This window comes from Esox lucius, chromosome 11 (assembly GCF_011004845.1).
Source record: "Esox lucius isolate fEsoLuc1 chromosome 11, fEsoLuc1.pri, whole genome shotgun sequence".
In the NCBI taxonomy this organism is placed as follows: domain Eukaryota; kingdom Metazoa; phylum Chordata; class Actinopteri; order Esociformes; family Esocidae; genus Esox; species Esox lucius.
This window is the reverse complement of record NC_047579.1, coordinates 42,133,491-42,155,390: the sequence shown is the minus strand read 5'-3', so window position 1 is coordinate 42,155,390 and position 21,900 is coordinate 42,133,491. Positions and strand designations below refer to the sequence as shown.

Sequence of the window (21,900 nt, the reverse complement as noted above, 5' to 3'; positions counted from 1 at the left end):
GGTTTTTATGAGGATAACACTTCTCTTTTCTCGTGTTCACTACAGCTTTTTCTGTCCGTCAGCCGGGCTGATGTTCTGAGCCATTAACAGGTGTTCAGACATGGACATGATGAGCGAAGCACAGGAACAGAGGGAGAGACACAGGATGTCTACCCAGGAGCCTCTACCGCTGGGCTGTCTGCAGGGGTTTCTTTTGCTGTGTATTAAAACAGGCCAGCTATGAAAATTGCGTGTTTGTCAATTTGACATTGAGGTATGAATGTGTACACACTCCGTTTGTGTATGTGTGTCTGCGTTGTGTGTGTGTGTGTGTGTGCGTGGTTAAACACTTGCTGTGGCTTTTCCCCTGGCTCAGGCCCTTCTCTCACCTTTGTTTAGCCTGATTTGCTGTACGAGGTGAAAAACAAAAAGCCTAAGGAGTCCATGTGCTGTACGGATGGCACGGCGCTGCTGGCTGTAAATGAGTTCCTCCAGATGTGCTTCTGAAGATTAATCTTAGCGCTCACAAGCAATTATTCTAGCAGCGACGCTGAGGCATAGGGCTCATTTGAAACAATTAAAGCCCAGGTTGGTCAAAATTAGCTCATTCATTTTCCAACCTCCGTCCGTGATTTGTTGCAAAGGCATTTTAAAAAACGTACAGTCGGGTAATTGGTTTCCATCCGCCGCAGTTTGTCCTTCATTCAACCTTTTTTGGTGAATACATGCAGTGACCAGACCTGACTCTGCTGAATACATGCAGTGACCAGACCTGACTTTGGTGAATACATGGAGTGACCAGACCTGACTTTGGTGAATACATGGAGTGACCAGACCTGACTTTGGTGAATACATGGAGTGACCAGACCTGACTATTTTATTGAACTTTCTGTGAACTGCTGCAATTAATTGCTTGGCATACCAACAGGAATTTGGGTTTCAAAAGACCTCTATATGAACTTGACAAATAATAGTGATATGCTCAAGGGAACAACTTTTCAGGCAGTAGATGGCTCAGCAGCTAGAGCGCTTGTAAACAAAAGGCTACTGAAACTTGTTCTGAGCCGACAAGACTATGAACAAGGCTGTTAATCCTAATTACTTCCTGGTAGTTGCTGTAAGTGATCAGTAAACTTACAATGTTAAATACAAATAAACATTGTGAGCAGTGGGATTTGAACCTATAGACGTCCTGATAGCAGTCCAATGTTCTAACCATTAGGCTCTGCCATCCCAGTTCCTCTTAGTACCATATGGTTGCATTTAGAGAAACCTTCTGTACATCACATACTACTATGTGTTACAAACCCGATTCCAAAAAAGTTGGGACACTGTACAAATTGTGAGGAATGGAATAATTTACAAATCTCATAAACTTATATTTAATTCACAATAGAATATAGATAACATATCGAATGTTGAAAGTGAGACATTTTGTAATGTCATGCCAAATATTGGCTCATTTTGGATTTCATGAGAACTACAAATTCCAAAAAAGTTGGGACAGGTAGCAATAAGAGGCCGGAAAAGTTAAATGTACAGATAAGGAACAGCTGGAAGACCAATTTGCAACTTATTATGTCAATTGGCAACATGATTGGGTATAAAAAGAGCCTCTCAGAGTGGCAGTGTCTCTCAGAAGAGTTTGAAGTTATCATCATCTACAGTGCATAATATCATCCAAAGATTCAGAGAATCTGGAACAACCTCTGTGCGAAAGGGTCAAGGCCGGAAAACCATACTGGATGCCCGTGATCTTCGGGCCCTCAGACGGCACTGCATCACATACAGGAATGATACTGTAATGGAAATCACAACATGGGCTCAGAAATACTTCCAGAAAACATTGTCGGTGAACACAATCCACCATGCCATTCGCTGTTGCCGGCTAAAACTCTATAGGTCAAAAAAGAAGCCGTATCTAAACAGGATCCAGAAGCGCAGGCGTTTTCTCTGGGCCAAGGATCATTTAAAATGAACTGTGGCAAAGTGACGCCATGTCATCCGGACTAAAGAGGACAAGGACAACCCAAGTTGTTATCAGCGCTCAGTTTAGAAGCCTGCATCTCTGATGGTAAGGGGTTGCATGAGTGTGTGTGGCATGGGCAGCCTACACATCTAGAAAGGCACCATCAATGCTAGTTATATCCAAGTTCTAGAACAACATATGCTCCCATCCAGATGTCGTCTCTTACAGGGAAGACCTGGCATTTTGCAACATGACAATGTCAGACCACATACTGCATCAATTACAATGTCATGGCTGCATAGAAGAAGGATCCGGGTACTGAAATGGCCAGCCTGCAGTCCAGATCTTTCACCCATAGAAAACATTTGGTGCATCATAAAGAGGAAGGTGCAACGAAGAAGACCTAAGACAGTTGAGCAACTAGAAGCCTGTATTAGACAAGAATGGGACAACATTCCTATTCATAAACTTGAGCAACTTGTCTCCTCAGTCCCCAGATGTTTGCAGTCTGTTATAAAAAGAAGAGGGGGATGCCACACAGTGGTAAACATGGCCTTGTCCCAACTTTTTTGAGATGTGTTGATGCCATGAAATTTAAAATCAACTTATTTTTCCCTTAAAGTGATACATTTTCTCAGTTTAAACATTTGATATGTCATCTATGTTGTATTCTGAATAAAATATTGAAATTTGAAACTTCCACATCATTGCATTCTGTTTTTATTCACAATTGTAAAGTGTCCCAACTTTTCTGGAATCGGTTTTGTACATAAGGAGAACGAGGCCTGGTGTCCCGAAACCCAGCATGAAACCCATCTAAACCCAGCCTGAAACCAGTCTAAACCCATCCTAAAGACAGCAAAAACCAATCCTAAAGAGAGCCTAATCTGAGCCTAAAGACAGCCTAATCCCATTTGAAAACCAGCCTGAAGCCAGTCTAAACCCAGCCTGAGACCAATCGAAACCCATCCTAATGACAGCCTGCTTCATATACAGCTGGAACAAACTCAACCTGCAGCTAAAACATAAAATACAAAGGATTACCTTTTAGTTTTGAAAGTACAAATTTCCATCAAAACGTATTATTATTGGCCATAGACATACACCTCAGACATACAAACTGAGAGTTAACTGAAAGTAGGAAAGCAAAGAGCCTGGAAATGGGGTGAAATTCAAAAATGGAGTGGAATTTTGAACGGGCAGATATTCATGGAGATGACATTTGATGACAACATCCTTTCATTTCCTTTCCTGACTGACCCGGACCATCTGAAGTCTACCAGAATGTGTCTGCGTGTGCGTGTGTAATTCCCTGTCTGTGTGAGTGGGTGTGTGTACGTCTACTTGCTTTGCTTTCCCTTTCCAAAATTCACCACAATATCCCGGCATTCCAAGGAAACATAAAACATGATCTATCCCTATGTCTGTCTATCCCACTGTCTATCCCACTGTGTGAGTGTATGTGTTTGACCCTCTCTCTCAGTATAGAGATACATTCAGCAAGCAAACTACCTCTTCACCAACTCTAAATCCTCCAATCACGGATGCTCAGCTGGCCCACTGTAGCCAATCAGCCTATAATGAGATGTCACAGTTGGCATGACGGCAACGTGTTGGTTGGCCACTCAGCCTGATGTTTATTCATTTAAAAAAAAAAAACACGTAGCCGTTTATGTCACTTCCAGAAATGACTCAATCTGTTTAGGAAATTAATCTTAAATTAGCTCCTGTCAATCCCTGGGTCTGGGTTGTATTGCCCATTGAGACAGGAAACACATTACCGTCCTGGTATCTCCTGATGGGCTCGGGCTGAACATAATCCGTCATCATGTGGACTCCGTGAAATGTATTTCAAGTAGTTTGGTAATTAGTTTGGACCTGCCAATAATCTGTCCAGCGTGTGATGGTAATGATGATTAGGTAATGATGATATAAGTCACGAGCTAAGCTAGGAGCTAAGCTATGCTCTGACAGATGTTGAAGTTGTGTGTGCACAAGAGGCGCTTCAGGAAGCACCGCTCCGTCTGGCTTATAAGCATCAGACTCAGACTGGAGCTAGGCCTGCCCCAATCTCCCAAGAAGGAGAGCAGATACAGACGGAAATTGTAGGCCTACTTAAAGCACTTGCCCTTAAGCACGAAAAAAGGGATAGATAATCTCTCCTATTCTGGGTATGTATTTTCCTGTTTATGGACACGCTGAATTTCCATGTACGGCAGCCTCTGTAGACCTGTAGCCGGTCCTCAGTGCCATCTGCACAGATGGATGCACTTGAAACAGTATGTTGTCTTTCTCCCCCCGCCTCCTGCTTTAAGTCATAACTGTCTCCTGGACTCTCCTTGGCGGGGGGCTCTGCGTCTCCCTCGCGGGGCTGCGTAGGGGGGTGCGGGGCAATTTGTTTCTGGATGGCTCCAGGCTTATCAGCTCCGCTCGACAGATGGGCCGTGTGCCTGCCTCCTCTCCTCAGGTCGGGGATGGGCGGAGGCGCGCCTGACAGAACTCATTACAGGCACTCCCCAGGAGATGCAATGTCTCAATGATGTCCTGTTACCACTGCCCAAAACTGAACTACCTCTCTCTCTCTCACTCTCTCTCTCTCTCTCTCTCGCTGTCTCGCGCTCTCTCTTTTTTTTCTCTCCCTCTCTTTCTCCCTGTCTTTCTCTCCCAGTCTCTCTCGCTTTCCTGTTAGGTGTAGAATGCTGTATGACTTGTAGCCAAACACAAAAATAGTCTCTGTAGTCTCAGTAGTGATATCGGACTCCCAGATAACTCCAGTATTTGTCTCAGGCCAGGGGCTGTTAATGATCCTATTTAAACTGCTGTCTCACTTAATCTTTTATTCATTGGCTTCTGCTCATTTACTTATGCAACTCTGGAACGTGGAGTGGTACTGATCGGCCCGAGGCATAGCTGTAAACCCCCCCCCCCCGTGCTTATCCTCTCATCTGCTTCTCTGAAGGGGAGGGGACAGTGTGCTGTGTGTATGTTGGGCAGAGCATGTGCACCTCAGTAGATGGTAATCTGCCTGTACACGCTGACAGTGGAATTGATTTTGTTGGCAACACTTTGTTCATTTCGTCTCTGCGGCGTTCCTCAAGAGGACCCGTGACCGTGTCGCACATGCCACTCGTCAATCTGTTTTCTTCCCAGTCGCCACTTTGCCCCGAGGACGGCTTTGTTAACGCTCACGGGGGTGTTTGAACGGCGTTCCCCTTCAGTCAAGACCAAGACCCCTGCTTCATTCCCTGCGTTTGCCTCAGCAGGAGCCTGAGAGGTTGACCTGGACTGCGGGTAGGGGGGACTGCAGATTCACAGGGGTGACTTATCCTCTCAGTGACCACCCCCGACCCCGCGGGGTGTGCCCTGTTTCCCATTTCCCAACGGCAGGTCAAACTGTGCCTAGCCATGTGTTAAATATGGCCACACAGAGGCTTCAGTCACCCCCCCCCCCAACGGAGAGGAAGCGGGAGTAAGAATCTGTGTCGAAGCGCGACAGAATCAAACAAGGGGGAGTCATTTTCAACGTGATATATACTCGAAAAATGCACTTCCTGAAGATAATGCACTCACCTAGTTTGGTTAGCGAACAGGACACAGCCAGAAGAAGTGGACTGGCCGTGCATTTTTAGTCTGGTTCCACTCCAGGTTTCTTCCTGTTTTCTCCAAACCACAATCCTTTTGGGACTCCAGGCTGGGTATCTGTGTGAACTTGACACCTGTTGATGTAAAAAGTATTTTATAAAATATTTAGCATGTGATTGGTTGACAAACAGTTGCCTATTGTGTTTGAGTCTCTGACAGTTTTGACCCAGAACAGGGAGAGGCTCTGATCACAGTAGTGAGAGAGAGAGAGAGAGAGAGACTTTAATGTTGACAAAGGACAAGCGTACACTTGATTAAACAGTCATTTCAGAGAGAGGGAGGTATGGCCCAGAGATCAGTTCCGCACAAATAAACTCTGCAGTGCTGTCACATAAGACTTTAAACCCCTCCCAATGAACACAGACACACACACAACCACAGACACACACACACACTGTGATAGTGTTTACAACACCCATACCCAAACACACACGCACACACACATAACCCCAGGCATACACACATACACTCAACCCCAGATACCCCCCCCCACACACACACACAGATAAACACACACAGTCATAGACAAAATTCCCCCAGTCATTCTAACACACAGATAGACCCGCCCAGTTATATAGTTGCTGATGTAAACTGTCTGCACTAACAATAACACCACAAGTGACCCAGAAAAGAAGAACAAATCATTTTCAAACCGCCTCTTTTATGTGGGAGGAGAACAGGAACGGTCTGTTCAATCCAACATGACAGAACGGTGGAAGCTAGAGCCTCAGTTTAACTCAAGGGATTGGTGACTGCACTGTCATTCAGGGCACATATTTTGGCCTCATCTCACAGTGGTTCAACCTCATGTGTCCGACGGTAATGGAAGAAAAGGATCAATTGGTTGTTTTTAACCATGCAGCACCATTCCTCAGACAGTAACCCACCACCTCCAGCACATACCATTGTCTTTATGACCCAGCTGGACTGGTCAGTACCACATCTTTCTTTTCTGGGACTGAGAGAGAGAGAGAGAGAGAGAGAGAGAGGGAGAGAGCGAGAGATCGGGAGAGGGAGATCATTAAAGAAGGTAATACTGTAGATAGAGGGATAGAGAGGAAATATGACTGGGATAGCAAAAGATGATAGAAGGATTGAGAAACAGATAGATTATTGCAGTATGGATAGAGCTATAGAGACAGGGATGGATAGATACACAGACAGACAGACAGACTGATAGACAGACAGATAGATACACCGACAGACAGACAGACAGACAGACAGATAGATAGATAGACAGACAGACAGACAGACAGATAGATACACAGACAGACAGGCAGATAGATAGACAGACAGATTGACAGACAGACAGACAGATAGATAGAGTGAGGGATAGAGAGAGGGATGGTGATAGATAGATGAATAGGGGATAGAGAGAGGGAGGGGAGGATAAAGGTATGGAGAGAGGGATAAAGGGATAAAGAGGTAGATAAAGAGAGTGTCAGTGAGACAGGGAGTCCTTAATTATGGCTGATTGTGCTTAATGTTCTCAGTCCATGCAATAATGTTTCCCGTGGTAGTCCTCACACAACCTTGGGATCAAGCGGAAGTTAATTGGCAGTTAAGACTCTTTCTCTCAGAGTCCATTCCTCCCTCTTTCTCTCCTTCAGAGGAATTGGAGCAGAGGACCACTAGTGGCTTTCAGTATTTTAATTGCCACTACGGCTATAATCTACGTATAAGAACATCTCTAAACTGCCTGTCTGGGCTCAAGGCAACTTTCACATACTGTAAAATACAGTACGTGGTAAAGTCTTAAATTATTTTGATAGAAATACAGGGGAATCTGGATGGACAACTTCTAACCCTGTCTCTAAGGTTGCTTTCCAAGCACAATTGGTTCTCAATTCTCCTTAGGCAGACCAGATGTTTCAGATTTTTGTTTTGAGTCATCGAGCGGTGGATATGTCTTTATCAGCATATGAGAGTCCACAGAAAATCCCAAGTTGTCCTGTACATCTTGTTTTCAGCAACAACCTGGAAGCAGTTAGGGTTAACTTCCTTGCTCAGGTACAGAACAATGCTCTCACAACTAGGCTACCTGCTACCTACAGTTAAATCCAGTGAAAAGTTAAATCCAGTGTATTCCAGTTGTGGAACTTCTGGGGGTCCCCGTTGAGAGGTTTGAGAACCACTAAAGTATGGAATCCAGGAGTTGCAGCCTAGTTCTATTTATAACGTGGGAATTGTAGTCTCGGCTGATGCTGTCTTGTCACATCCTGTCTTGTCAGGTCATGGTCTGAGGCAGGACACGACTGCCTACTGGTGGGCCCTCCGGCATGGACAGAGCCAGAGAGAGAGCTAGGGAGAGACCCAGGGAGAGAGCCAGAGAGAGAGAGCTAGGGAGAGACCCAGGGAGAGAGCCAGAGGGAGAGCTAGGGAGAGACCCAGGGAGAGAGCCAGAGAGAGAGCTAGGGAGAGACCCAGGGAGAGAGCCAGAGAGAGAGCTAGGGAGAGACCCAGGGAGAGAGCCAGGGACAGAAACAAAGACAGAGCCAGGAACAGAGACAGGGACAGAAACAAGGACAGGACAGGACAGGAAGAGGAACAGGGACAGAGACATGGACAGAGACATGGACAGAGACATGGACAGGAACAGAAACACGGACAGAGACAGGGACAGAAACAGGAAGAAGAACTGGGACAGAGACAGGAACAGGGACAGAGATATGGACACGGACAGAGACAGGGACACAGACAGGGACAGAGACACGGACAGAAACAGGACCAGGGACAGAGACATGGACAGAACCAGACATGAGCAATAGACTGCTGTGGCCGGAACTGGGCCTGTCCTTCTCCATTAGGGAGCACATTTTATATGCCATGATGAAATGAAGAACTCTATCAGCCATGTTGTGGTTGTGTTAGAGAAGCACCTCAAGAGAACTCAAAAATCACACGCACGCACACACACACACACACATACATACATTCATACACAGACTGGGGGTAGTGGGGGCAGTGAAGTAGCTGAGGTGGAACCTCACACACACGCAAACAATCACAAACACACACACACACATAACGTAACACACGTTCACATTCTCCTATGGCACTACTGAACCAGCTCAGTAAATAACGATTATTTACCACGCCTCACCGGAGTCTATGGACAAAGCATTTGCCTTACATTGTTCCGTTTACCCAGCTGAATATAACCATGTTTCTCTGACAGAATACATTATATTACTCAGCAGTTAATAGCACTGAAACATTTTAAACCTCAGTTAGAGTGTGCTCTGTATTAATATGGCTGTGAATGTCCTTTGGGAATGGCTTTTGGGAATCAATCTGGAGTGCATGTCTTTCCCCACAGTGAGTAATCTCAGTGACAAAGACATAAACGAGACACATCGCTGTCTGAATGATTTATCCTCCTCCTCTTACAGCCCAATGCAGGTCTTGAATGTTTGGTCGTTCAAATGCCGCATTCAGACTTACAAAATAGAATGGAAGGCCTTTGGGTCCTGTATGTTGACAGTGTCCTGTATTAGTGGAACCTCCTCTGGACAGAATAGAACCTCCTCTGTATAGGGTGGAACATCCTCTGGACAGAGTAGAACCTCCTCTATACAGAGTAGAAAGTCCTCTGTACTGTGTTGAACCTTCTGTGTACAGGGTAGAACCTTCTTTGTACAGGGTAGAACCTTCTCTGTAAAGGGTGGTAACTCCTCTGGACAGAGTAGAACCTCCTCTATACAGAGTAGAATGTCCTCTGGACAGGGTCCAACCTCCTCTATACAGAGTTGAACCTGAGTGAGTTGAGAATGACCAGGCTCAGAGCATGGAGGAGCTAGTCAGCCGGTTCTGAATCAGGCCTGCTGTGCTAACCAACCAACCCATATAATTACACAGTGCTGTAAATAGCCATGCAGCTTTTACCCTGTGCCTCCCCCACCCCTAACTACCTCCCTCCTTCATCCCTGTCTCCACACCAGGGGTTAGGGAGGGTGGAGAAAAATGTGAGCAGTCCGTTTGTCAGTCGCCCGAGGGACCAGTGGTGTTATGTGACGTGAATCTAGAAGGCCGAAGGAGATGGGGCTGAAAACGAAGAGTTGTGGAATTGTGTATGTTGCTTGTGTTGAAAACCGCAACCCCCGTTGTAGAGATGATGTTGTTACTGTAGTCACATCATGTTTTATAGACACGGTCCGTGCACCGCCTGGGCATGCTGGGTAAGTGTGGTAACGGCAGCGGTTGGGTAACCAGATACGCTTATTCCACTGTGGGTTGTTTCGATGACGAGAGGAGGAAGTTGGAGTGACGGTCAGCACCGTGAGCGGAGACCTCCTCCATAGACCGGACTGGACATTGTGTCGTCTGGACCGACGCTGATGCAGAAACGCGTCAGAGCTCAGGCACACGGCACGTCTCTGAACAGACAACATACACACATTATACACCACATTAAATAAGCAGAGAATGACACTGTGTGATAGAAAGAGGTTAGCTGTGGCTTTAGGGCTGAATCGGGAGCCCGCCTCCTCCCTGGCACGCACACGCGCACGTACACGCGCGTGTACGCACTTTAAGAGTGTATTAAGTCATTTGTTCTGGTGAGGTGTGTGTGTGTATGTGGGTGGTTATTTACATGGGTTGTGTGTGCTGGAATGTAACCTATGGATCTACAACAGCACATAGAGATCAACCAGATGTCCCTGGGTGACTGTCTCACGTTCCTCTGTTCCTACAGCCCTGACTCGGGGTGACGTTGTCTTCCCAACAGGCAAACAGCCAGCCTCTGATTTAATAAGCTGCCCTGGGAGCCTAGGAGAGGGATGGATGGAGGGAGGGAGGGATGGATGGAGGGATGGATGGAGGGATGGAGGGACGGAGGGACGGAGATGTAGGGTGACAGACAGAGAGGGAAACAGAGAGGGAGAGAAAAACCGAGAGAGAGACTAGCCCTGTTGCTTCTAAAGATAAAGATCTGTGTGTGTGTGTGTGTGGGGGAGAGGGGGGGGGGGGTTGTTTGTGCGTGTGCACATCATCCGTGCCTCGCGTGTGTACATTTCTTGTGTGTGTATGTAATGCCTCTGGGCAGTGGGCTCGGGGGAGGGGTCAGTCCTCCACAGCGTCTCTGTGGGAGTGAGACAGACAGACAGACAGCGCGGGGCTGTCCTCCCCCAGAACCCAGCCAGGGGCACACAGAGCGAGGCTTCTGCCCAGTACGGTGGACATATGCCCAGGGCTTCAGCGCTGCCCCCTCAGCTCCACCAACCAACGACAAAGCTTGGCTGCTTCCCATTGGCCAGTAGTAGTGCACAATGCTGGGAATAGGGTGCCTTTCTGGCTGTAGAATGGGGAGGGGGCGGCGCTGTCAGATGGATGTCACACAGCAAGGCCTGCCCCTCTCTATTACATTCTGTCACAAAAACCCAACACTTCCTGCTTTCAGAGGTGACAGTTATTATAGGAGCAATTTCAATGTTTTCCAACATTGTTATTACGAGGTCAAACTGCTTTTTCCAAAGGTTTGTTCGTGATATCGTCTACCTACAACATCCACAGTGTGTGCTGAAGCGGCGTGTGTTCTTGTGTTGTGTGTTATTGCGGTGTGTTGTAGGCCTGTGTGTACATGGGTGTGTTGTAGGCAGTGTGTTGTAGTTGGGTGTGTTGTAGGGGTGTGTGTTGTTGCCTTGTGTCTTGTAGGGGTGTGTGTTGTTGCATTGTAAGGGTGTGTGTTGTAGAGGGATGTATTGTAGGTGTGTGTGTTGTTGCATTGTGTGTTACAGGGGTGTGTGTGTTGTTGCGTTGTGTGTTGTAGGGGTGTGTGTTGTAGAGGTGTGTATTGTTGCGTTCTGTGTTGTTGCATTGTGTATTGTTGCGTTCTGTGTTGTTGCATTGTGTATTGTTGCATTGTGTATTGTTGCGTTCTGTGTTGTTGCATTGTGTATTGTTGCGTTCTGTGTTGTTGCATTGTCTTGTAGGGGTGTGTGTTGTTGCGTTGTAGGGGTGTGTGTTGTAGAGGGGTGTATTGTAGGTGTGTGTGTTGTTGCGTTGTGTGTTGTTGCGTTGTATGGGTGTGTGTTGTAGAGGGGTGTATTGTAGGTGTGTGTGTTGTTGTGTTGTGTGTTCTAGGGGTGTGTGTTGTTGTGTTGTGTGTTCTAGGGGTGTGTGTTGTATGTTGTAGGGTTTTGTTGCGTTCTGTATTATGGAGGGGAGTTGTAGGGGTGTGTGTTGTAGGGGTGTGTGTTCTACATGTGTGTCTTGTTGCGTTGTGTCTTGTTGCATTGTGTGTTATTGGGAAGTGTGTTTTAGGGGTGTGTGTTGTTGGGAAGTGTGTTGTAGGGGTGTGTGTTGTTGTGTAGTATTTTATTTGGGGGTGTTGTTGGGGTGTGTGTTGTAGGGGTGTGTGTTCTACATGTGTGTGTTGTTGTGTTGTTTGTTATAGGGGCATGTGTTATTGGGGGGTGTTTTAGGGGTGTGTGGTGTAGTGGTGTGTGTTGTAGGGGTGTGTGTTCTACATGGGTGTGTTGTTGTGTTGTGTGCTGAATGGGGTGTGTGTTATTGGGGGGTGTTGTTGAGGTGTGTGTTGTAGGGCTGTGTGTTCTACATGCGTGTGTTTTTGCGTTGTGTCTTGTTGCAGTGTGTTGGGAAACTCAGGGTTGGTCTAGCGACCCGTGGATGACACCAATGATTGATCCTGGCAGAGGGATGCTGTAAGTACCTAGCACAGCATCGAGCCACTGAAACGCAGCCAGACGGAAAATTAGAAATCTCTTCATCCCTGGTCCATTTGAAATCCGATATTTCATATCTTCCCACCTCGCACGCCTTAGACAAGGCACACCTCTCTCGCTGGCAGTGAATCTGTAATTAAATGATTTGTGTGTGTGCATACAGGAGAGTCAGGAGCGCGTCCTTGAAGAATTAGCCCCGACACTGAGTCTGCGTGGGGGTTGTGAGTTGTGTGACAGCCTCACCGTCCAGGTGTGAATAATGTGGTAAAAGTGTGCGTCTCAGTGCTTTTCGTGTTAAACCAAATGAAGCCTGTCAGCAACCCCTGAGGACAACACCTCTCCTCCCAGAGTCACGGGTGCTGTGCACAGGCAGGCAACAAAATAGAGCGAAACGTCTGTCTTGGTTGTTGTGGCTGTGACAGTGGTGTTTGTGTTGGTCTGTCCTGTCTAGGCACCTCTGCCCAGGGCAACCCCCTCCTGGCCTCCCTGCCTGGCCCCGGACGACCCCTACAGCCCCAGCTCGACCTCAAGCACTTCCTGCCCTTCAGGCTCAATGGATCTTCCCCACTCAGCCTCTTCCCCAACTTCAACAATGTGAGTGACACGCGCACACACAAACTCAAAAGAAACAAACACCTCCACATCTAAGGCTGAAATACGAGAATTAGTTCTGAATCAATTGTTTGGGTCATCATTTGAAAACGTTACTAAAATAGTTTCTCAGTGTCAGATTCCACTCCATCGGTTCATAATGAATCTTATGGGCAAGGGAGAGTGGACATCTTTCAGTATCCATACCAGGTTCTACCATGTCACCTGGGTTAACGTATTTACCCATGAACAGAATGAAAGATTTTTCGGTTGCTGGAGTCCATCAACTGTATGGTTCTAACTTGGCAACCTGCCTTAGCTACAGCTGTGTGAGGGCAGTGTCAAAGAGTCTACTCACTTGACAAATAGGGAACCAATGAGTGACAGTGATGGACAGTACGGAGACACTGTCCATGGAATCTACTGATGTTATTTTAACCCACCATACTACTGTTTTATTGACTACTGATCCTGCCACGCTTTCACAGAGATAGACCTGTCTCTCAGTCCTTCATAAGGCTGTTCAGTCCTTCACAGAGCTAGGCTTGTCTCTGTCCTTCACAGAGCTAGGCCTGTCTCCCAGTCCTTCACACAGCCGGACCTGTCTCTCAGTCCTTCACAGAGCCAGACCTGTCTCCTAGTCTTTCACAGAGCCAGACCTGTCTCCCAGTCATTCACAGAGCTACAGTACCCCCCAAACACTCTGGAAGATTCAACTCCATGTAAAGACAAGCCCACATCTTAGTTTTTAACCTGCAGTCTGTCTGGTGAGAACATGGCTTCTGATGCTTTTGTGTCTGGAAGGGTGTGAGTCTTTGATCCTTGTGTGTGTGTGTGTGCGTGTGTGTGTGCGTGCGTGTGTGTGCGTCTTCATGTACAGGCTTGTTTCAGTTTCTTTGATCCTACATTTACACTCAGGACTGTTCGTGCGTGTGTGTGTGTGTGTGTGTGTGTGTGTGCGCCTCCTTGTCCATCTAGTGTGAAGCCCACTCAACTTCCAGGTAAAACTCTCCTGCTTTCTGCTGTCTGGCAGGGAGCAGAAAAACATACAGTGATATGTTTGGGAAGGCTGGGGCATGTGTCCTGTATCAGATGGTGGTCTGGGAGCGTGCACGTGTCCTGTATCAGATGGTGGTCTGGGAGCTTGCATGTGTCCTGTGTCAGATTATGGTCTAGGAGCATGCACGTGCCCTGTATCAAATGAGGGTCTGGGAGCGTGCACATGCCTGTATCAGATGATGGTCTGGGAGCGTGCACAGACTCACCCAGTGAAAGGCGTCCTCTGTGTTTGTTATTTGGGAGGCCGACTCCTGTGGAAGTTCAGTCAACCAACCACAGAGGGGACTAGCGAAGAAGCCTCATTGGCTGTAATAACAGGAGAAGGTAGTAACTACATGATGCAAGCAACCTGCTTTTCAACAGAGTAACAAAAACAGGCAACAACAAAACCGCTGTGACACAACACTGTGAAGTGATCTGTGAACCTGTACTGGGAATCCAGCACACTGCTTGCTAATGTGCTACATTGTTGCTAGCTTACAACCAACTAGGGGGAGGCAGGCAGCTGTCAAGGGTTGTAGCAGGCAGCATATAAAAGCCTCTGCAATATTTAGCCTCTAGCAGCTATGTGACCTAGCTAATACAACACACAGCTTGACCACACAGACATAGCATTATTCACCAGGTTACCTCTACTTCCCCTCCCCTAAGCAGTTTCCCAAACTGACCACACTCCGTATGTAGTGCACTACGTGAGGAGTAGGCTGCCATTTGGCACGTGGCCCCAGTCTCCGTGGTGACGTTCTGGTTCTCTGGGCCCCCGTGAGGGCCGAGGCACACGTTGCTCGGGGGCTCGTGCAAGCGGAAGACGAATGCACCTGTCTCACAAGCCAAATAGCCCACAGTTTCTCCCCCCTTCTGCAGCTCCCCCGTGAACCTCCATCATCGTTTCGGCAGCGGCCTGCCGTGAGATGGCCCTCTTTCAGCGCCCCGGACAAGGTGGAGGAGGGGGCCGGACAATAGGCGCATTTATCCCGGCCCGTTCAGCATGGCTGAGGATGAACAATGGCCACATTCTCCCAGCTCACTAAAACAAATAGTTGTGTGCAGCATGCCTTGTCAAGGTGGCCAGAGGGCAGAGTGTAGAGGCTCTGTCTCCGTGGCCAGCTTTTGACTCCGAAGGGGGAAAGGTGGGTTTGTTCCCGAGGTAGCGGCAGTGCACCAGGATGTTCAAGAAGCCGAAACAGAGGGGCGCACCGTGACCCTGGAGGGAACAGACGTTCTCAAGGCGGGCGTGTTTGTGGCTGTTTTTCTTCACCACACCGTGGCCTTTGATGTGTCACAGTTTCCAGTTTCAAAGGTATATTGGTTACATACATCAGTGGGCCTGTTTCGTGGCAGCAAAACAAATAGCAAATAGAAGTACATAAGGAATTTTAATATAACTTTGGCAGTTCTTGGCCGAACAAACCCAGTTCTGGAAGGAACATTTTTCAATGCCTAACCGTTCGCAATGGAGAGAAACTTTTATCAGCTGTCAAGATGATTTCCTGCAATTCCACTGAAATAAATACATGAAATAGACTATATTGAGCGTCAACCGGAGCCAACCCGGTGAAATAACCGTGTACTCTGTCACACAGGACGTTCACCACTTCCACAGGAGGCGGCTAAGCGTTGTGGTCAGATGAAAGTGTAGCTGTTGTTCAATGTTGTGTGTATCTGGGCCCTCCAACCAGCCGGCGGTCTGACACCTTCAACCCTGTGAGGTCCTGTTCCGAGGTAACGCGAGAACAGGCCTGCCTGGTCACAGAGTGGCATGGCTCGTTTTCCTACCCAGCCTCCCACAGCTGGACTCCCCCCCCCTCCCCCCGGCACGAGGAGAGAGGGCAGCGCGGGACAGACGCCAGGTTGACGAGGGACCCAGGATGATTTTAATATTTGATGTTGTATTTCTTGTATTTATTTACAGGACGACACTGAAATCAGCTGTCATCCTGTAATCCAGACATTGTAATCAGACTGGTCACCTTAGCTGGCTCTGGCCAGACATACCCGATCAGCTGTGAGGAGCATAGAACTTCTTGCCCGCGTCATATTCTCATACAGCGACTACTTATACCGTGACTACTTATACAGTGACTACTTATACAGTGACTACTTATACAGTGACTACTCATACAGTGACTATTCATACAGTGTACAAACCTCATGCAGGGTATTCACATGTTGCTGCCTTACAGTTATATCTGAAATGGGATTACATTGTATTATGTTTACCTACAGATCTGCACACAGCCTAGCAAACTAGTGAATTGGAGTGCATGAAATGTCAATGACCTGTGAATGTTAAGGTGTAAGAAGTAACTGCATAACTCATTAAACTAATGGAGTAGTGATTATTTAAACATCTACAAAGGTCAGTAGAAATCAACTCATTAAAGTGGTACTAGGTCATATATCAATACAATTTCATATCACTCAATGCTTTTGAGTACAGTTAACAAATATTAGGTTACTGAGTAAATATAGTTTTATTTATTTGTGTTCTGCTAATATGAAGTGTGTATCTTTTTACAATTTATTGTTTAATATGTATTTTATTTTGAAGGATAAAAAAGTATTAAATATTGATTAATAGGTGTTAAATAATTTTAAGCAGTTTCAATGCCAATGAGATCTAATAGGCAAGATGAACAGATATCACAACTGTTCAAATTGACGTTCTACAAAAATATTTTGTATTTAAAAAGAGTAAAATGCCGCACAGAGACTAATGTATTTTGCTACACCAGCCACTGTTGGAGGAATGAGCACTGCGTACCAGATAATGCCTGCTTTGGTGGGTTTCCATAACAGATTGTCAACAGATAAACATTGTGCTGTGAAATAGTTACACAAAATAAATGACTAATGAAGGCTAATCATTTAAGTAGGCAGGAACCTATGTTCTTCTCCTGGCTTAATCACTCACATAAGCCAGGCAGTGGATTGACTCAACACGCCACGAGTCCTCAGAAACGTTCCCAACGTTCCCAACGTTCCCAACGTTCCCAACGTTCCCAACGTTTTGGGTTGTAGCAAAACATAATACTGTTTTAAGCTAAGTACATTTGTTCTAGAACGTGGTTTTTAAATTGACGTTTTTATATTTTAGCAGCTCTTATCCAGAGCCACGTCCATTAGTGAGTTCATACAATGCTGTACCTATAGTACTTTACGCTTATGAGATGTAAAGTACTTTTACTCTTAAGATCCGTTCAGTGGGATCTTAAATGAGAACAGAGTCAGGATTACGTTTTAACGTCCCGTCTGAAAAACAACATGCTGCACAGGGCGAAGATGTCTCTGGGACGTCCTTAAACCTGACGAAAGACCCACACTGGCTCTCAAACCCTCTCTGGCAGAATCTGGCCTCCCATTCAGTGACCGACTTGGATCGAACCTGTTTGGCTCGGCAGACAAGCCAGTCATGGGGAGCAGGGTGTTAGGTCAGAGGTCACACTGATAGATTTAACCCCTGTCTGTTCCACAGATGGACCCTGTTCAGAAGGCGGTTATCAACCACACGTTTGGAGTCCCTCAGCCACTTAAAAAGAAACAGGTCATCTCCTGCAACATCTGTCACCTGCGCTTCAACTCCACGGTAAGACACCGTAATGTTGTGTGTGTGTGTCTGTGTGTGTGTGCGTCAGCATAGCAGCATTAATGGTACAAGAGTGAAAAGACTGAGCGAGTTCAAGAGAAGGAGGATGGTTAAGATACAGACTCATTGGTTGTTGAATTTGATAGTAAAAAAAAATAGTGTTTATTTTTTATGATTTTGAATGTTTTTTTGAAAATAAGGCACTTGTCCATGACCTGAGTTTTTATCATGGTCAATGACTCAAAGCTGGATCGTCTGTGGGAGTCTGAGCAAGTGTGTCTTTGTGTGGCGTTTCCTGAGCTTAAAACTGGAAGGTCGTTTTTTTGTTGAGATCTTGTATGTGTATTTATTTCTGTGTGTGCGTGTGTGTGTGTGCGTGTGTGTGTGTGTGTGTGTGTGTGTGTGTACTGTACCGGTAGATTGTTTTGGTGCGAGGGATTAGACAGCAGGGGAAGCTTCCGTTTATCAGCGTTGAGCAGAAACAATCAGGAGCTCCAGCAGGAGCACTCATACTCAGCTCCTCTTTGGATTTCTCCCAATTCCTTCCACCCCCAAATCACACACACACACACACACAAAATAGAGTGGAATGTCTTAAGATACACACAGACATCTAACAGTTGGGCAAATGCAATTTTTATTCTCCCCTTCTCCATATCTCTCTCTCTGTTGCATATGCCCACACACACACACATGCAGACACATGCAATTTACACACAAATACAGTGCCACATACCAATACAATTCCACACACCACTACAATTCCACACACCACTACAATTCCACACACCAATAAAATTCCACACACGACTACAATTCCACACACCAATACAGTTCCACACAGATTCTCTTTTGAGTTGATCTTCAAAGAGGAGCAGAAACAAAAGACAGTGAGACCAGTCTGTGAGGGAAAGTAAAGCAGTGAAGGGGAGGGGTGGAGACTAAGAGGGATAGAGAGGACAGTGTGTTGGGGACAGCCTATAACAGGAAGGAGACACATTTCTCTGTCAAACTGTAAATTACTGGATAGTACAATGGAAGAAAGCAATATACCATATGTTTAACATTAGTAGCTTTTGTTTGCTAGATAAATACTTTGAAAGGTCAATTTCATGTACAAATAAAAGTAACACTTAGAGAACATACTGTCTGCAATAATAATCATTAAAAGAAAATAAGTATTCAACTTCTATTGTGGTTTTCTTTACAGAATGATTCCGAAACAGGCAGTCATTTCTGTGAGCGTTGTTCATTTAAGTGCTCCATGCTAATTCTCCATTTCACAGCTGTGGTGTCTCCTAGTGTCAGCATGTCTCCTAGTAATCTGACCAGAGTTGGATTGGAGAATTGACAGAAGCAGAGGGAGAGCATCGCTGATTTGTCACATTGCTGTAATCTCACAAGGCAGATCAGTCAGATAACATGGTAAAATGTTACCGTCCAAGTAATGTTTACATCATGATGGCTGCTGAGCTTGTATATATGGCCATCTCCCCTGATACAGGGATTTAATAATGCAAAGTACAGACTGATGGGAACACTTCTTACCTTAGCTTCCTGCTTTGAGCCACTGTGTACAGTCATAATGGTGACCAGTCCACCCAGTTACATTAAAAGCATTACATTAAAATGGGATGGTGTTCTATTGTCATAAAACGGGTGGTTTGAAACCTGAATTCTGATTGGCTTGTTGCCATGGTATATGAGAATGTATACCACAGCTGTGACAATCTTTTTACTGCATTGGTAACCAGTTTATAATAGCAAAAAGAAATCTCAGGGGTTTGAGATAAATTGCCAATATACCTCCAAAAAAAAGTTTGTCCTGGAACTCCACGTGTCTATGAACAGCTTTTAGACATAATATATTGGCCATATACTACACCCCCTCATGCCTAGTTGTGTAGTTATATCTATGAGGCACACACTGTTAGGATTATCTAGAATTGTATCAGTCACTTAGTGTATCTATCAACAGTATGATACTGTATGAACTCCATAGTAATATGCAACAGCTTTTGTAAGAATCCTACAAACGCTGTCATAAACTCTATTCAGTTTTTTGGACAGTTGCTGTCAGTAAATTACTATAATTCAGGGACAAAAACCTTCTGATGACTAGTGGGTGCATGGTATTGTTTTATACTGTCTGACTCATTAGCAAGTTTTGAGAACATTGTTTCTTGATTAAGAAATAGTTTTTGCTTTGAAAGGTTTTACCTGAAATTAAGGTTAGATTTCTTGTTATTTTGAGTGTAAATCCAACTGACCAACAACAAAGATGTGTTAAGATACATTAATACAGGAAACATCTCAGCGTGGCAGTGGTAAGATCTTTAATGGTTGAATATTTACCTAAGTCCATTTCATCTGTTTTGCCCTGTAATCACAGATCATTTCCAAATATTTGTCCAGGCTTCTCAAAGTGCCAAGGATATAAACACCTATTAATCAATATTTGTTCTGTACAAATGCCAGGCAGTCAGCCGTCTTTCTACAATCCCTTGTAATTATAGTATACTGTAGAAATTATTATTCACAGAATTGTGTGTAATCATGCCTTAAGTTACCGTTAATATTTCAGTGTTGTATTGAAATAGATATATATATATATATATATCAGATATCCCACTGTAAATACAGTTATTTTAAAAACAAATGCATAATTAACGGCATCCACATTTTCAGTAATTATTGGTTAGTAACAAGACTGCCCATTAAAGGACCAAAATCTCAGTTCATACTGGGTAATATTAGGAGTAATTCCAGTAATATACTGTAAATGGCAGTAACATGGTTGGTATCATAAAGTTGATTACCATAAAATGGATTACGGCTTCTGTATTATAAAATGAATACAGTCACTCGCTCGCCAATTGCTGCCATTAAGTTAATTCACATTTAGCAGAAATAGGTTTAACGGTCCATCGCAGTCCCGGTTAATACTTGGCACAGTCTTCATGGTAACTCCATATAGCCGTGGTGTGTGTGTTCATGGTAACTCCATATAGCCGTGGTGTGTGTGTGTTCATGGTAACTCCATATAGCCGTGGTGTGTGTGTGTTCATGGTAACTCCATATAGCCGTGGTGTGTGTGTGCATGGTAACTCCATATAGCCGTGGTGTGTGTGTGCATGGTTAACTCCATATAGCTGTGGTGTGTGTGTTCATGGTAACTCCATATAGCCGTGGTGTGTGTGTTCATGGTTAACTCCATATAGCCGTGGTGTGTGTGTTCATGGTAACTCCATATAGCCGTGGTGTGTGTGTCCATGGTTAACTCCATATAGCTGTGGTGTGTGTGTTCATGGTAACTCCATATAGCTGTGGTGTGTGTGTTCATGGTAACTCCATATAGCTGTGGTGTGTGTGTTCATGGTAACTCCATATAGCCGTGGTGTGTGTGTGTTCATGGTAACTCCATATAGCCGTGGTGTGTGTGTGTTCATGGTAACTCCATATAGCCGTGGTGTGTGTGTGTGTGTTCATGGTAACTCCAAATAGCCGTGGTGTGTGTGTGTGTGTTCATGGTAACTCCATATAGCCGTGGTGTGTGTGTGTTCATGGTTACTCCATATAGCCGTGGTGTGTGTGTTCATGGTAACTCCATATAGCCGTGGTGTGTGTGTTCATGGTAACTCCATATAGCCGTGGTGTGTGCGTGGTGTGGTGAGGTTACTGTGAAGGCCGAGGCAGCAGGGAGACGGTTCAAACCCAAATGGGGCATCAGTGTGTTGCTTTCATTCTAGTGAGGAGGTCTCAGTGTGTGAGAGACGCCTAATTGAACGGAGTCACTTCCACACCTCTCCAACATAGGAGCCTTCAAAGGAGAGCCCGGTCTTTCTCTTCATTCTCATTCCTTCCCCGCAAGTTCAATTCATTTCGGCTTTATTTGGAGCTTGAGTTATTTTGTGACTAATTTGCATTTATATGGCATCGGAGGAAATTTTCTGAATTCTACAGAGGAGCTGTACTGAGAAGAGAGTTGTGAGGTCATTATTAGGAGATAATGTCAGGGCAAGAGACACCAATGCATCTTCTTTTGTTTATGAATTCAACTGATAAATGATGAGCTTAGTATTTGTCTTGCTGTTTGAGCTATAGTCTTACTCTTACTGGAAACTTAGTGAAGTGAACAACTGACAACCCTCTACCCAGTAATAATGCAGACTGGCCAAACACAGTACATTAGTTGACATGATTAATGTTGAGGTTGTTCGTTATTGAGCTACAGTGTGTGTGTGTGTGTGTGTGTGTGTGTGTGTGTGTGTGAATTTGTGGGTGCATGTAAAGCTTGTTAGGTTCACCCTTTAAATTTGGTTGACCTTGTAAATGCTTCTTCAGAAGCAATACATGAATATGTTACAAAAGCAATTTCAAAGAGCTTA

General features: G+C 45.4%; 1 protein-coding gene across 2 annotated transcripts in view; it reads left to right on the top strand.

The window, feature by feature from the left end:
• Positions 1-21,900, top strand: part of znf385c (zinc finger protein 385C) — a 188,273-nt gene that overhangs the window by 142,330 nt on the left and 24,043 nt on the right. For both annotated transcript variants that reach the window (XM_029123137.2, XM_029123138.2), the window contains 2 exons: positions 12,728-12,870; positions 17,402-17,512. In XM_029123137.2, the coding sequence (XP_028978970.2) occupies positions 12,728-12,870; positions 17,402-17,512 (254 nt within the window). The remainder of the gene's footprint in view (positions 1-12,727; positions 12,871-17,401; positions 17,513-21,900) is intronic.